The 13,996-nt window shown below is 39.2% G+C and overlaps 1 protein-coding gene across 6 annotated transcripts in view; it reads left to right on the top strand.

Moving 5' to 3' along the window:
• The window catches only part of pak2a (p21 protein (Cdc42/Rac)-activated kinase 2a), a 27,010-nt gene extending 13,014 nt beyond the window's left edge, over positions 1–13,996 (top strand). For all 6 annotated transcript variants that reach the window (XM_027013291.2, XM_027013284.2, XM_027013275.2 and 3 more), the window contains 6 exons: positions 3–115; positions 9,860–9,977; positions 10,054–10,153; positions 10,443–10,639; positions 10,853–10,990; positions 12,954–13,996. In XM_027013291.2, the coding sequence (XP_026869092.1) occupies positions 3–115; positions 9,860–9,977; positions 10,054–10,153; positions 10,443–10,639; positions 10,853–10,990; positions 12,954–13,040 (753 nt within the window). In that variant the 3' untranslated portion in view covers positions 13,041–13,996. The remainder of the gene's footprint in view (positions 1–2; positions 116–9,859; positions 9,978–10,053; positions 10,154–10,442; positions 10,640–10,852; positions 10,991–12,953) is intronic.

The raw sequence follows: 13,996 nt of genomic DNA, 5'->3' as shown, positions 1-13,996 counted from the left end.
AGGTAGCCATCAAGCAGATTAATTTACAGAAACAGCCAAAGAAGGAGCTGATCATCAATGAGATCCTGGTGATGAAGGAGCTTAAGAACCCCAACATCGTTAACTTCTTAGACAGGTAACTAAATCTGTCTGTGTGCGTGAGCGAGAGAGATGATTCCAAGGAGTAACTGCAGTGTATTGTAATAAAAAAGAGTAGATCTTGTAAAAATTTCAGTGTACTCCACAAGGTTATGCAAATAAATGGGACATTTTAGAAAGGTCTTTTAATCAGCTGTGCAAGCAAAGTGCTTCTGATCTTCCTTGGTTTGTTATACTTGAGATGAAGAGGTAATCATTCAGTAATAACAAGTATGAAGGTAAATGCAAATACTATAATGATAGGGTTAAGACATAGGTATAATAGTTTCATGAATAACTGAAAGAACAAGACATAAGAAAAAGTTAACAGATTTATAGAGAGGGAGCCTCATAACAGTTTAGCAGTAATGGGCTAGTTAGATTTTACTCAGAATTAAATAAACTTGGAATGGTATCTCCAGTGGTGAGCCGTACATGGTTAATCAGTCCAGGCTGATGAACCTGTTACAGTCACTAAGGGGTGCTGTTGATTCATAGGCTATGCAATCAAATGTTTTGTATGATTCAATAGACTTAATATAGAACATATTCCTTATCTTGTTGTGGTGCTCTTGAGAGGGCTCTTCATATGGGAAAAGTTCAAATGCAGTAGTCCTTCAGGAATATGGACTTTTAACAAGTCTTGCCGATCTAAGTATATCCTTAAGTTCCAAGTGAGGGGGTTTTATGGTCTTTGAGTTACCTAGGCCGGGTCTGGGGTCGTAAAGTTGGGCCTTGTGTCTTTGTTGTTAGGACTTATCTTAGGGGTGAGAATTTGGTCAAGCGGTTGGGAAAGGGTTGGTTCTTCACTACATCTTGATAACTGCGGTCTCCCAAGAGTGTTGTGAGTTATCTCAGGGTTGAGTGCAGTTAAGCAAGGGGAAGCTGCATTCTCCAATGCACAGGTTATGAACTGCTGTTTTATTGCGATATTCATTAGCAATAACACTTATGGTCCAAAGGTGTTCACTGAAATTATTAGCAAACTGTTTTCTTTTTTTTTCAGTATACAGTCAATTACATCTCTTGCAAGGGATGTAATAGGCAACTTCTGTAGTAATGTAGGAAGAATAGGTGATAACAATTGATACTTTTGGGTTCTTTATTTTAGTAGCAGTGTTAATACATTTACGTGAAGCATATCTAGTGCAGTTGCAGGCTACAGTACCTCAATTATTATTTATGATCTTTTTATGACAATTTCTCAGTCTTGGCAAACATTTCTTAGATGTTTTTGTCTCATCTGTAAGATATTATTAGAAGGTCCTCAAAAAAGAAATGGTCTCTATCTTTCTGGAGTATTCTGAAGTGTTTAATTATAATATTATACACTGTTTTCATTTGTTAGATGACAAGTGAGCACTAAATGAATTCTTGTTCTCTTATTAGAAGATCACAATTATGTATTTGAATTTTTGCAGGCATTGGGAATGAAGAATGAGATGGATAGTAGAGTGCTATATAGAATAAAGAGGATGTGCTATATAGAGTACAGAGGAATTAAACAAGCGATTGTCTCCTTAAATTGAAGGCAGTTAGACTTGACAGTGATCCATCAAAATTACCAAAGAACCAGTGGTTCATGGACATTAACATTTGGCCAGGAATCAGGTTTCCTGTCATTTATCTGGGAACACCAGTGCTGGAGAAATATAAAAAGCAAAGCCTGAATGAACACAAAAGCCTTGCTGCTTGGTCATATTTCAAGGTGGGATTCGTTGATGAAATTTAAGTGACAAGGACACTTGTATGTGAACAGCTTTGTACAAGCATTGGTATTTCATTACAGCTTATTTTGAAAAAAGGTTTGCTAGCTTTGTCTACATTGTTCATGGCTAACACTGAGTGCATTTACATGCTGTCCAGGCATGGCCCCTCCTCCTAGGCTCTCCTCTGTGTGTCTGTGTGTGTGTCTGTCTGTGTGTGTGTGTGTGTCTGTGTGTGTGTGTGTGTGTGTGTGTGTGTGTGTGTGTCTAGAGCCATGCACCTACTGTGTTCATAGGTCCTGTCGCACCTGTCTATACTTATGTTCATTGTTTGGACACACATTTAAAACCATGTTTTATTGTTGGTTGTTGGTGTTCACTGTGTTTTGCTGTGTGAAATCACCACAAGCTTTCTTGTTGCTGTTTGTTTTGAACATGGTGTCCTTTTCCTTTTGAGTTAGTTCATCATTGTGTTAATTAGCATCTTTGTTGTCTAAACACGGCTCGTCTTTGCATCCTGCCTCACCTCCGACGTCACACATAATTGGTAGAGTTTGTTTGTGGTTTTTGGTTTTTTTTTGGTTTTCTTTTCTTTTCACTGGTTATGTATAAGTGGTCATGACAGTGATGTGGCAGTCAAAACAGGGGATGCTTGGTAATTTACTAATTTAATTGGCATGCAACACTATATGATTTTCATACAAGGTATTGACAACCGAGTCATGTTGTGGACTGAAATAATACAGGGAACGTTGGAGTTCAAGATACTGATGAACTAGAATACTGCTGATACCTAGAAGTGCAAAATAACCATAAGCTCTTTATCAGACAATGATAAGTGCAATAACAAATAATAGACTTTTAGTTACTCAATATAGGTTCAGGATCAATGATCATTTAATATTTCACAAATAGATAAGTCTTCAACCTGTGCAAGTGACTCTGCTGGCCAGACAGCCAGTGGAAGTTTATTCCACCATTTGGGAGCCAGGACAGAGAATAGTCTCAAAGTACTGGGGTTTGACTGATCATGATTGTCATCATGTATTGAGGGGCTGTTCCATTTTTCACCGTGTAGGTGAGCATCAGGGTTACAAATCTGATGCAGGCAGCAATACGAAGTAAAGGAAATGCAATAGTGGAGTGCCATCCGAGAACTTTGGGAGATTAAAGACTATTTGTGCTGCTGCATTCTGTATCGACTATAGAGATGATGATGGCCCATAGAGGAAGACCAGCAAATAGCACGTTGTAGTGGTCTAGCTTTGAGATGATAAGTGACTGCACAAGCACCTGGGTAGCTTCCTGTAAGAGAAAGGGCCGAATCCTTCAAATGTTACAAAGGAGGAATCTGCAAGTGGCGGTGCTTTAAGTGGTGGGCTGTCATCCATGCAGCAATGTTAGTGAAGCAAGCTGATATGCGGCTGGAAACGTGTCAGGGTGGGAAGGAAATAATTATTTGGGTGTCGTCAGCATAGGATAAGCCATCAGAAGATATTACATCACCAAGAGAACGAGTATACAGAGAGAAGTGAAGAGGGCTTAATACTGAGCCCTGGAGGACACTGGTGGAGTATCCACATGGATTGGATGTGGTTCCTCTTCATGTTACCTTATAGGACTGGAAACATTTCCATGCAGAGCCAGTCACACCAAGGATGGAGAGAACAGCAGGGAGAATGTGGTTTACTGTTTCAGAGGCTGCCGAAAGGTCCAAATGAATCAAGATGGATGACAGTTTGGCAGCTTTGGCAGCATGAAGTTTCTCTCTCACTGCTATGAGGGCTGAATATGCAGTTTTGTAGCCAGTGATTGTGGGAACTGGTTCTGGGCGAGGAAAAAAAGATAACTGATTGTAAACTGTTCGTTCAAGAACTTTTGAGAGGAAAGAGAAAAGTGACACTGGTCTGTAATTGCTTATGTTCCAGCTGTTGAGTGTGGCCTTCTTTAGGATTGGTCCTAACCTGGTGGTCTTGAACGTAGTAGTTACATGTCCAGAGGATAAGAAGTTGTTGATGATGGCAGAGTTGGTTGGAAGAAGATCTCTGAATATTTTCTGGAACAGAGTGGAAGGAATGGGTCAGCAAACATGTAGTTAGATTGCTGGAGGTAAGGAGTTGAAGGTTCTTGTCTGAGGAGAGGAGAAAAAGAAGCCAGAGAGTTGAATGTAGGGGTATGAACACTGGTGGGAAGAACAGCGGAAAAGGACTGCAACCTTGTTGCAACCTTCTGCTCAAAGAATGAAATCCTCAGGAGTAAGAGATAAGGAAAGAGGGGGATGGTTAAAAAGAAGAAAAATACTGAGGTTCTTGCGTGGATCAGATGCTCATTATTCAAATTTTCCTCTGTAGTAGGATGACTTTGCAGATTTTACTTCTAGTAAAAAATTGTAAAGGAGAGACTGGTATGAACTGCTGTCTGAATCTAGGTATATTTTCCTCCACCTCCTCTCTGCAGTTCTTAGTTTTTACTTGTGGCAGTCCAATACTTCCATTAGCCAGGGGGAAGGCAGGCCAGATTTTGCAGGTTTTGAGGACGGAGGGCACAGAAGATTCATTGATGGGGGAGTGTAGAAGGGGGAAAAAAGTAACTATATAGGGAGAGAGAAGTAAGTGTAACAAGGTAAGGTAGGGTAGCCAATGTAGTAGAAGCAAGGGAGGAAGGGGTAATGGAGGGCAGATTGTGACTGAAGGAGGAAAAGCACATGGGGGAGGTGTGGATAGAAATTGATGGTCTGAGACTTTGAGGGAGTGAATGAAATGTCCGTTGCTGTGGTGGTACGGGTGAAAAATCAGGTCCAGAATTTAGCGGGCCGTGAGTCTGAGGAGACTGGTTGAGAGTGAGGTCAAATGACGACAACTACGGAAGGATGCAGGATGAAAGTATCTTGTCTGATGGTAGGTTGAAGTTACTAAGCAGAATGAATGAGTTTCCTTCAATGGGGAATTAAATCAAAAGGGTGTCAAGCTCATTAATGAAGTTATCTAGGGAATGATGCAAACCAAGAATCAAATGGAGGATGATTGGTACCACCAACAGTTTTCTTAGATGTGGCTGCTCAGCTGCAGTAACTGAAGATAAATGGGTGGTAACCAAGAATCTAATGTTCATTATGAATGAGATTCTGCATTTATTTGATGAGATGGAGTAACAATTGAGAAAAACAGCCATGAGTGCTGAACTCCACCAGGCCTTTATGATTGAGTGACCAGACAGAACTAATTCCTCATTGAAAGATACACTATAGCCTGCTTGGAGGTTGCCAAAAGCAAGATTTGCAGAGCCGATGAAACGAAACGAAATTTGAACCATTAGGTCACAATTCCCTGCTGTGAGTATGGAGGAAACCTGGTACTGAGAATCATCTCATTAATACCATCCCTATAGTCAAAGTGTTAATCTCTAAGATGCATGAAAATGGCTGTCCACCAACACAACCCATCCATCCGGGCTGATCTTCAATTATTCTATCAAAAAGATTGAGAGAAACGTCCAACAGAAATGTGTTCCACGCTTGTGGACTCATTCCCAAAAAGATTTTCAGTCTGTAATTTTTATCTGTGGTGCTTTAACCAAGTCATAAGTGAAAGGTGTCAGTAGTTACATAGATCATATTTCAGTTTTACTATTTGTAACAAATATACAAATCTTTCCAACATCTCATTAAGCCTTTGTTTTGTGTGTAGATTGATGAGGGAAAATTAGTTGAATGCATGAAACTTTGAAAGAATGGAAAATTTTCATATGTTCTGTACATTCATAACATTTTTGGTACAGCTACATGCATATTTAAAGAGCTACAAAAGTTTCCTACTTCCTTGAATTCTACCAAGCTCTGGGACATGCATGTGAAGCACATCGTGGAATGATGACCTTTTAGACATTTCAATTTAATCTTAAAATTCTGGTTTAATTACTGCTATTTTTAATAACTTTTTTATGATGCAAATCTTCACATCCAAAAGCCTGCATTATCTCCACCATTTATTACCTGCTACTAAGGCTTAAAGGCATTTCCAGTCAGAATGAAGACTTCCTCCAGAGAAGTATGGAAATGTGTTAATATTTTCATGAGTCTGAATTTCCTAAGGAAGGTATAGATGCTTGTGTTGAGAAGGTGGATGCTCTGACCTATAAACAATATTGATAAGACAATAGGAATTTGTTTAGTGTTCACATGTTATTCTACAAATAAAAGAGAGTATATTATATCTAAACACTTCATAATGCTCCAGGATGATGTAGGTATACCATTCTAAAATTACCAGTCTGAAAGATCAATTGTTAACACCCATTCCTCTTCATTATTTACTGCAGGAGTGTATTGTATCTCTTGCAAGAGCTATATAATCAGCTGTTCATTGGGGGGGAAAAAACATCTAAAGGACCATTCTTGAACTCCTTTGGACCAAGACATTTTAATGTTAATGAAAATTTGTTTTAATGATATGTTTGCATTGCCAGTTGTTGCTATAACAAACCGAGGGAATTTTGAGGAGAGAGAATCTACACTCAGAATCCCATGAATGTTAGGTGTTAATCGGTGAACTGCTCACTTAAACAGCCCCCATAGAACTTCTGCAAGGTTAGACAAAGGCTTTTCTGAACCAAGTCAACAACCTCTCACTAAACTGCTACAGAAGCCCGACCCAGGCTACCTTAGTCGGTTTACTATAATTTTAATGTCGTCTTTTGTTTATTTATTGACTACTTTCTTATCGCTAGCAAGTGTTTGTCGGAATTTGCTTACCCTGGTTTATATCGAGTACAGTAGAACTCCAGTTTTAATCAACCCATCTAGGTGAGTGACATCAGACAAAGGATGCTATTTTCACTGCCATTCAGGCAATTGGACGAAAGACTGACCTTAACTTCTAGCATTCTAACCTGGCACCCCAAAGTTAAACGGATGCTCGCTTGTTCTCTCGCCACTGTCCGGATGATCATATGGAACACACGCATGCTTCTCCAGACGGTCTGACAGAGTCAAACGCCAGCAAGTTGTAAGAACTGACATTTCCCAGTTTGGTATCAATAGTAAGCTTAGTGTTTATTAATCAAATTACATGAGTTAAATCTTAGCCCTCATATGTGATGCAGTACCACTCCTAATTGGCTCCCAATTTCACTGTTCACAACAGCTATCTTTCTCTCCTGATCCTCTTATCAGACTGTAGGCATACATTCATTGCAAATTTGTTGATTTGATTAAGTTTCCTTTGTTGGTCCTGTTGACTGATAAGTAGATTATCTGGTTGGTTACACCCATAGGTTGCTTAAAATAACCTATTTGCTTTTTGTTTCTCTACTCTTTTATTAGCTTAGCTAGCTACCTGTGTTCATCACAAATTTTGTTAAATTTAGGTTGTTTACATTGTTAGGCTTATTATTCTAGTGAACTAAACACTCCTGGTCATTAGTAAAATCTTAGTCGGTGACTATTAGTGTTTTTATTATCTTCTTATTCAGTAAACCTTGGTTATTACATCTGTGAGCCAATAGTGATATATTCACGTATCGAATTGGTGAGTTGAGACTGAATTATTAGTCATTATTAAATTAATTAAAATTGATACATTTTCCCTTGTAATCATGGTGGTGCCCCAATTAAATTTACCAACTGTAACTGACAAACCCTGGGAACATTCCCTGGAAACCATGTACTTTACTACAATTTTGAATGTCTATCTATGTATATGTCTATCAAACCCCCCCCCCGCCCATCCCTCCGGGTTGTCTTTTTTCCTTTCCACTAATCATTTTCCTTTAATATCTCCTTGGAACTTCCAGCCTGTATTCAGCACAGATGTTTCTTGGTTGTGGCATTCCATGTATGCCTAGTCTGCATCTGGGGTAGATCCCAACCTCTATTTGGTAGGATTTATCCATATCAGCCACTTCCACTATCTGCCAGTGGTACATACCGTGCAGGCGGACAGCCAGAGCTGCTTGGCAGTCTCCAAGGCCTCAGGTGTGGACAGCTTGTTGTACTTCTCAGGTACCTTTTTAGGTGCTTTATGGTGCCTTTCTGCATTTCTGATGGCTGACTGACTTCTCTCCATCTGGCCTTTTATCTTGGCTTTCTCCTTGCTGGTGTTCATCCTGTAGTATCTTAACTATCGCTGTTATTGCCTTTTTCAGTGGTGGTCACAGTAGGGATTGTTTAGGTATTTCATTTTGTCTGCTATGGCTTGCTAGTCTTGTCATGAGATTTTGGAACACTGAGCTACTTGTTTTGGAGTTAGTCTAGATGTTGGGTTTCAAAGCATCCATAGTTCCCACATCCTCTGCATAGACACCCTCACACTGGGTTGTTTGCGTAATAGTATACTAACAGTCCTCCATTCTCCACTTTTGTCCATGAATGTCTTGCATTTGTTGCAGTAGCCCATTTTTCATCAGATTGCCCTGATCTCCCACAGAGAGACACCTTGTTGTGACACTTATTTAGAACTCTCATAGTTAATAAGGCATTAAGGGCCTTGTTCAGGGGCCCAACAGTGGCAATTTGGTGAGGGTGAGACTTGAACTGGCAACTGAATACAAGTCAAGTACATTAACCACAAAGCTACAACTGCATGCATGCGCGCATATATATATATATATATATATATATATATTATAAGAGTCAGAGAGACAGAGACAGATATAGATATATAGATATATAGATATATATATATAGATATAGATATAGATATATATATATATATATATATATATATATATATATATATATATATATAGATAGATAGATAGATAGATAGATAGATAGATAGATATAGATATATATAGATATAGATATAGATATATATAGATATAGATATATAGATATATAGATATATAGATATATAGATATATATATATATATATATATCTGGTCGTGCTGAATCGTGCTGAAGACGAAACGCCCTTGAAATGGGTGTTTCAACAAGACAGTGACCCCAAACGCACCAGTAAGCGTACAACATCTTGGTTCCAGACCAAGAAGATTCATTTTACAGAGTGGTCAGCCCAATCTCTGGACCTTAATGCAATAGAAAACTTGTGGGGTGACATCAAAAATGCTTGGCAAAACCAAGAAATGCAGAGGAATTGTGGAATGTAGTCCAGTCATCCTGGGCTGGAATACCTGCTCACAGGGGCCAGAAGTTGGTTGACTCCAGGCAACACAGATGTGAAGCAGTTCTCAGAAACAGTGGTTATACACAAAATATTAGTTTAGTGATTCACAGGAAAGCTCAATATTCAAGCATTTTTCAGTTTATACAGTAAATGTGTGAGTTTGTAAAGAAAAATGCAGACATGGCTATTTTTTGAACAGCTTAATATTCTCTTTTCTTCACTTTCTGTAAATAATAATACATTTGATGAATTTTAATTTGTATTTTGATTTGGAATAGAATGTGCAGTGTTCTCAATGCAATTGTGTGTATGAAAATAAAGGCTATTAAGATTTTTGAGCTTTACTCACTTTTTTAAACACTTGCTATTATTTTGAACACAACTGTGTGTGTGTGTAATAAATAAATAAATATATATATATGAGTTATATTTATGGGTATTTATTTTCATTTTATTTGTCCCCTTCAGCAACTTTTCATTACTTTAGCCCCTCAACCTGGCTGCCTTATGAAGTTGGTAAAGGGAGCACTAAAAACATACAAAGCTGTCATTAAAGTAAAGGGTAGCTAGTACATTTGTTTAAAACAGCATAATTGCGTATGTATTATTTCAGTGTTTTGATAACTGTGTGTACATGATAGAGGGAGAGGCAGATGTATCAAGAAATTTCAGTGTAGTACACAAGGTTTCAAAGAAACAGGATCGATTTGAACAGGTCCTTTATCAGCTGTGCGTGCTGATTGTCCCGCTACTACGCATTTACTACAGTACCCTGCAGTAATAAGTTTTTATTGATTGTATTTAAATGTGAGTTTGGTTATATTAAAAAGTGGCCATTTTTATGTATGTGAAGTAATGAAATGTGGAGTGTGCTGTTTTATTTTATGTAATTCTAATGCCTTATCTGTGTGCAGTTTCTTGGTTGGAGAGGAGCTGTTTGTCGTGATGGAGTATTTGGCTGGAGGCTCCCTGACTGATGTGGTAACAGAGACATGCATGGATGAGGCACAGATTGCTGCAGTCTGCAGAGAAGTACTACACTTCACTCCTGTAGATCACAAGCTTCCCTCATGTTGCCTTGGTTACTTATACATGTGCTCCACCACAGTGTCTACAGGCTCTGGAGTTCCTCCATGCTAACCAGGTCATTCATCGAGATATCAAGAGTGACAATGTGTTGTTGGGGATGGATGGCTCTGTCAAATTGAGTGAGTTATTTTCCTGCTGCCAGCCAATCCTCTATCTCAAAATGATTTACCTGCTGGTCAGTGTACGATACACATGTGTTTTGCGCAAAACTAATTACCTGGGGTAATATAAAAACTCTCAGAAGTGCCAATTACTTTTAACCCTTAACATACCTTAAGTAGAGTATTTGTTGATCCTAACTTGTGTTGTTGCATAGGCAGGATGTGCTGCTTTTGGATGTCCCAGTACAGATATAGTGGGCTCAAGGCTTTGTTGCTAACATGGAGCTTTATCTTTCATGCTCTCTAGCGGACTTCGGCTTCTGTGCTCAAATTACCCCAGAGCAGAGCAAACGGAGCACTATGGTGGGAACCCCATATTGGATGGCACCAGAGGTGGTCACGCGCAAAGCCTATGGACCCAAAGTGGACATCTGGTCTTTGGGTATCATGGCCATTGAGATGGTGGAGGGAGAACCTCCTTACCTAAATGAGAATCCTTTAAGGGTGAGCTTGTGCAGACCTGCTCCTGCTTTAATCAAATAGACCTTTTATTTATCAGGACATGATGTGTAGGCTGTCAATTTGAATATTGAAATACAGTTTATGTGGAAAATTTTAAAGCTATGTCACAAATTAAGACAGCAGATGGTAACCCTATAGCTGTAATCCTCCAGATTTCCTCTATAGTTGTAATCCTTTATGGTGGTCATTCCCCAGGCACTGTATCTTATTGCTACTAATGGCACCCCTGAGCTCCAAAATCCCGAGAAGCTGTCCCCCATTTTTCGAGACTTTCTGAACCGTTGCCTGGAGATGGATGTGGAGAAGAGAGGTAGTGGCAAAGAGCTCCTACAGGTGAGACCTAGGTGTTAGAGGCCATAACATAATAGATGCACCGATCTTACTGACACCCTATAGCAACATAGCGCATATATATGATATAATAATGCACCTTGAAACATATTTATAGGTTGTAATTCATGCAGTTCTCAAACCTTGTGGAGTGTTGTGATGCATATATGAAGTACATGAGCCTTAATACCATCACAGATTATGGTGCTAACGACATAGTTGCATTACGGTTTGAAGATCCACAAAGTTGTCTGCTTTCACTATGTTCTGGCAGTAATGGTAGTTACCTTTTGTAGTGCTATTTTCAATCTCAGCACCTGCAATGACTATACTGTATATAACAATCATTGCAGTCAGAAGGTTTTCAGACTCCTTTTTGCACACTTTTTACTGTGGATTTGATTGTCTGTGCTTTGGCTGGGCCCCACTCGAGGACATTCAGCTCCAAAGCCATCCCAATGTTGTTTTCTGTGTATGCTTTGGGCCATAGTCACAGTCATTCGGATAGCCTGCTCTAGGAAGGTTTGTGTTTCTGCCAGGCTTCTTTCATTTCAAAACTATTGAGACTAATTATTGGTTCTGGGAACACTCAAAGCCTTAGATGTTGTTTTATATCCTTACCCTGATCTATGCCTTGTGTCCCCTAGTTCTCAGACTACTACTGGTTGCCTTCACCTTACAGCTTCCTGCTCTTCTCTCAGCCCTTGGTATTTCTAGAGCTTTTCGTGTTCCTTGTTCTTGATGTTGCCATCACTTGGGCTTGCAACATCTATCACTATGGTCTGCCTCTTCTGTTTATACTCATTATTAGTGCATCCATGCTGTCTTTCAATCCAGCCATTGGTAGAATTTCTCCATATCAGCCACTTCCACTATTTGCCAGTGCTACATACCATGCAGAGGATTATCCTCCCATGATGGTTCCTGCTGCTCCTCATTCTCATCCTCCTCTGGTTTCTGTTGTCTGAGGTATGCACTAAGCATTTCATCACTTTGGGCCATCATTCTGGTGTACTCCTGGATCTTGGTTGTTTCATCCTGGATAGTGGCTCAGGCACTCACTAGTCCTCAGCCCCCCTCCTTCAGCTTAGTGTAGAATCTCAGAGTGCTGGATTTGGGGTGAAGCCCTTCATGTTTCTTTGTCTTGATGTCAGTGTCTATGTCCTCCTTAGGCCATGTTATTATGCCATTGGGGTGTATCTGATGACTGGTAGAGCTTTGGTGTTGATAGCCTAGATCTTGTTCTTCTCAAGACTTTTCAGGACTTGCCTCACTCTTTGTAGGTATTTGGCTGTGGCTGCTTTCTTTGTGGCCTCTTCATGATTCCCATTTGCCTGTGGCATTTCAAGGTACTTGTAGCTACCCTTATCATCTGTTATGATAAGTTCTGGTAGTATGAAGCACTCTGTTCTTGCTAGCTTTCCTCTCCTTGTAACCATCCGACCACACTTACAGAAGAGGTGACTGATGGTTACTCCGTTCTGTAGCCGGTATCCGTAGCCACTCATGGTGGAGATCTCGCTGAGAGTGAGGCAGAGCAGCATCAGGGACAGGGCATCTCCTTGGTAAATACTACACTTGATGGTGACTTGTGCTGTTGAATTGAAGTTGGCCTCTAGGGTCGTCTTCTGCAACCACATTTGAGTTCTTTATGAAAGCTCAATCCAGGTGGCTTCTCGTGTGTGTGTGTGTGTGTGTGTGTGTGTGTGAGATCTCAATGAGGTTAATATCATTTTGAACATGCTAGCAGGTAGCATGCCAACACCACTGGGCTCTTATACACTAGAGATTATTATCCACTATAGATGACACCATGCATCTAGTAGAGATTTTTGAGCTCATTAGCACCAGTGATGACATTTATTAGTTTAGTATTGTCTAAATGCCACCATACCAGATAGTCTTCTAGTTTCTTTTGTAGAATAGAGTAGAATGAATGTGCGCTAACATCATTGCTTCTTTGTAGCATCCATTTTTGAAGCTGGCCAAGCCGCTCTCCAGCCTCACACCACTTATACTTGCTGCCAAGGAAGCCATGAAAAGCAGTCGCTAGCACCAGCAACTCCTTTCCAGCGATTGCCAATCTTGCATCCCTCTCGCTGCCAGTTACTTCTTAGAGCTGCTGACCTTCATAATCAGGATGTACCACTCCATGTCTCCTCCTCATGCCAAGCTCTCTTTCAGTGTTCCTCCATGTTTCAGTGTTCATTTTTATGCCTCCATAAGTACCAGAGCCACAGTTGTAAAGATTTGTTTAGATTTTTCTTGAGCTTTGTTTGGTTTGGATTTGTTTTTCAAGTGGTTGTCACCATTGCCTTGATTTTATCCCGCTCTACCTTATCACTTGATTGGTCATTAATATTTCATTTATTTATTTTTATTACTTTTAATGATTTCCCCTTATCAGATCAGCATTGTGATACTTGAAATCTCATATCATAGCTATAGAAAGTCATGATGAACAGTCACAGCACCTACTGCCCATTTGCCTTATTTTGCCTCAAAATATTTAGAAGTATTGAAAATTTTTGCTGTATGGAATAAAATGTATGTCTTTGAAAAATATTTGTTGGTTTTTTTTTCTTTTCCGAAAGAACGTAAAATATTTCTGCAATTAAATTTTGGGCAGAAATCAGGTTTTTTTTTTTGTTGTGGTTGTTTTTTTTGTTTGTTTTTTTTTACTTATGTTAGTGTGTTTTTTATTTATGTACATGTATACTGTATTTTATATTTTAACTAATGATCTGATAAAAAAGAAAATTAATGTATTTTCAATTGTCTTAGAGGTTAATAATTTACTGTATATCTGTGTATGTGAAACAACTTGTTTTACAAGTGAAAGTACATTTCAATTACAAATTCTTTGTGATAAGACATTCCAAATAAGCAAGCATTATACTTTTGGTCTTTCTTTTCTCCACCAGAAATACAGTATTGCTCTTTTAAATAATGGGGGAAAAAACATATTCTTTGTAAATTATTATTAAAGTAGTCTTTAGTCAATTTTGA

This window comes from Electrophorus electricus, chromosome 19 (genome assembly GCF_013358815.1).
Source record: "Electrophorus electricus isolate fEleEle1 chromosome 19, fEleEle1.pri, whole genome shotgun sequence".
Classification (NCBI taxonomy): Eukaryota; Metazoa; Chordata; class Actinopteri; order Gymnotiformes; family Gymnotidae; genus Electrophorus; species Electrophorus electricus.
The sequence above is the reverse complement of the archived record's forward strand: the minus strand, read 5'-3'. Positions and strand labels throughout refer to the sequence as shown.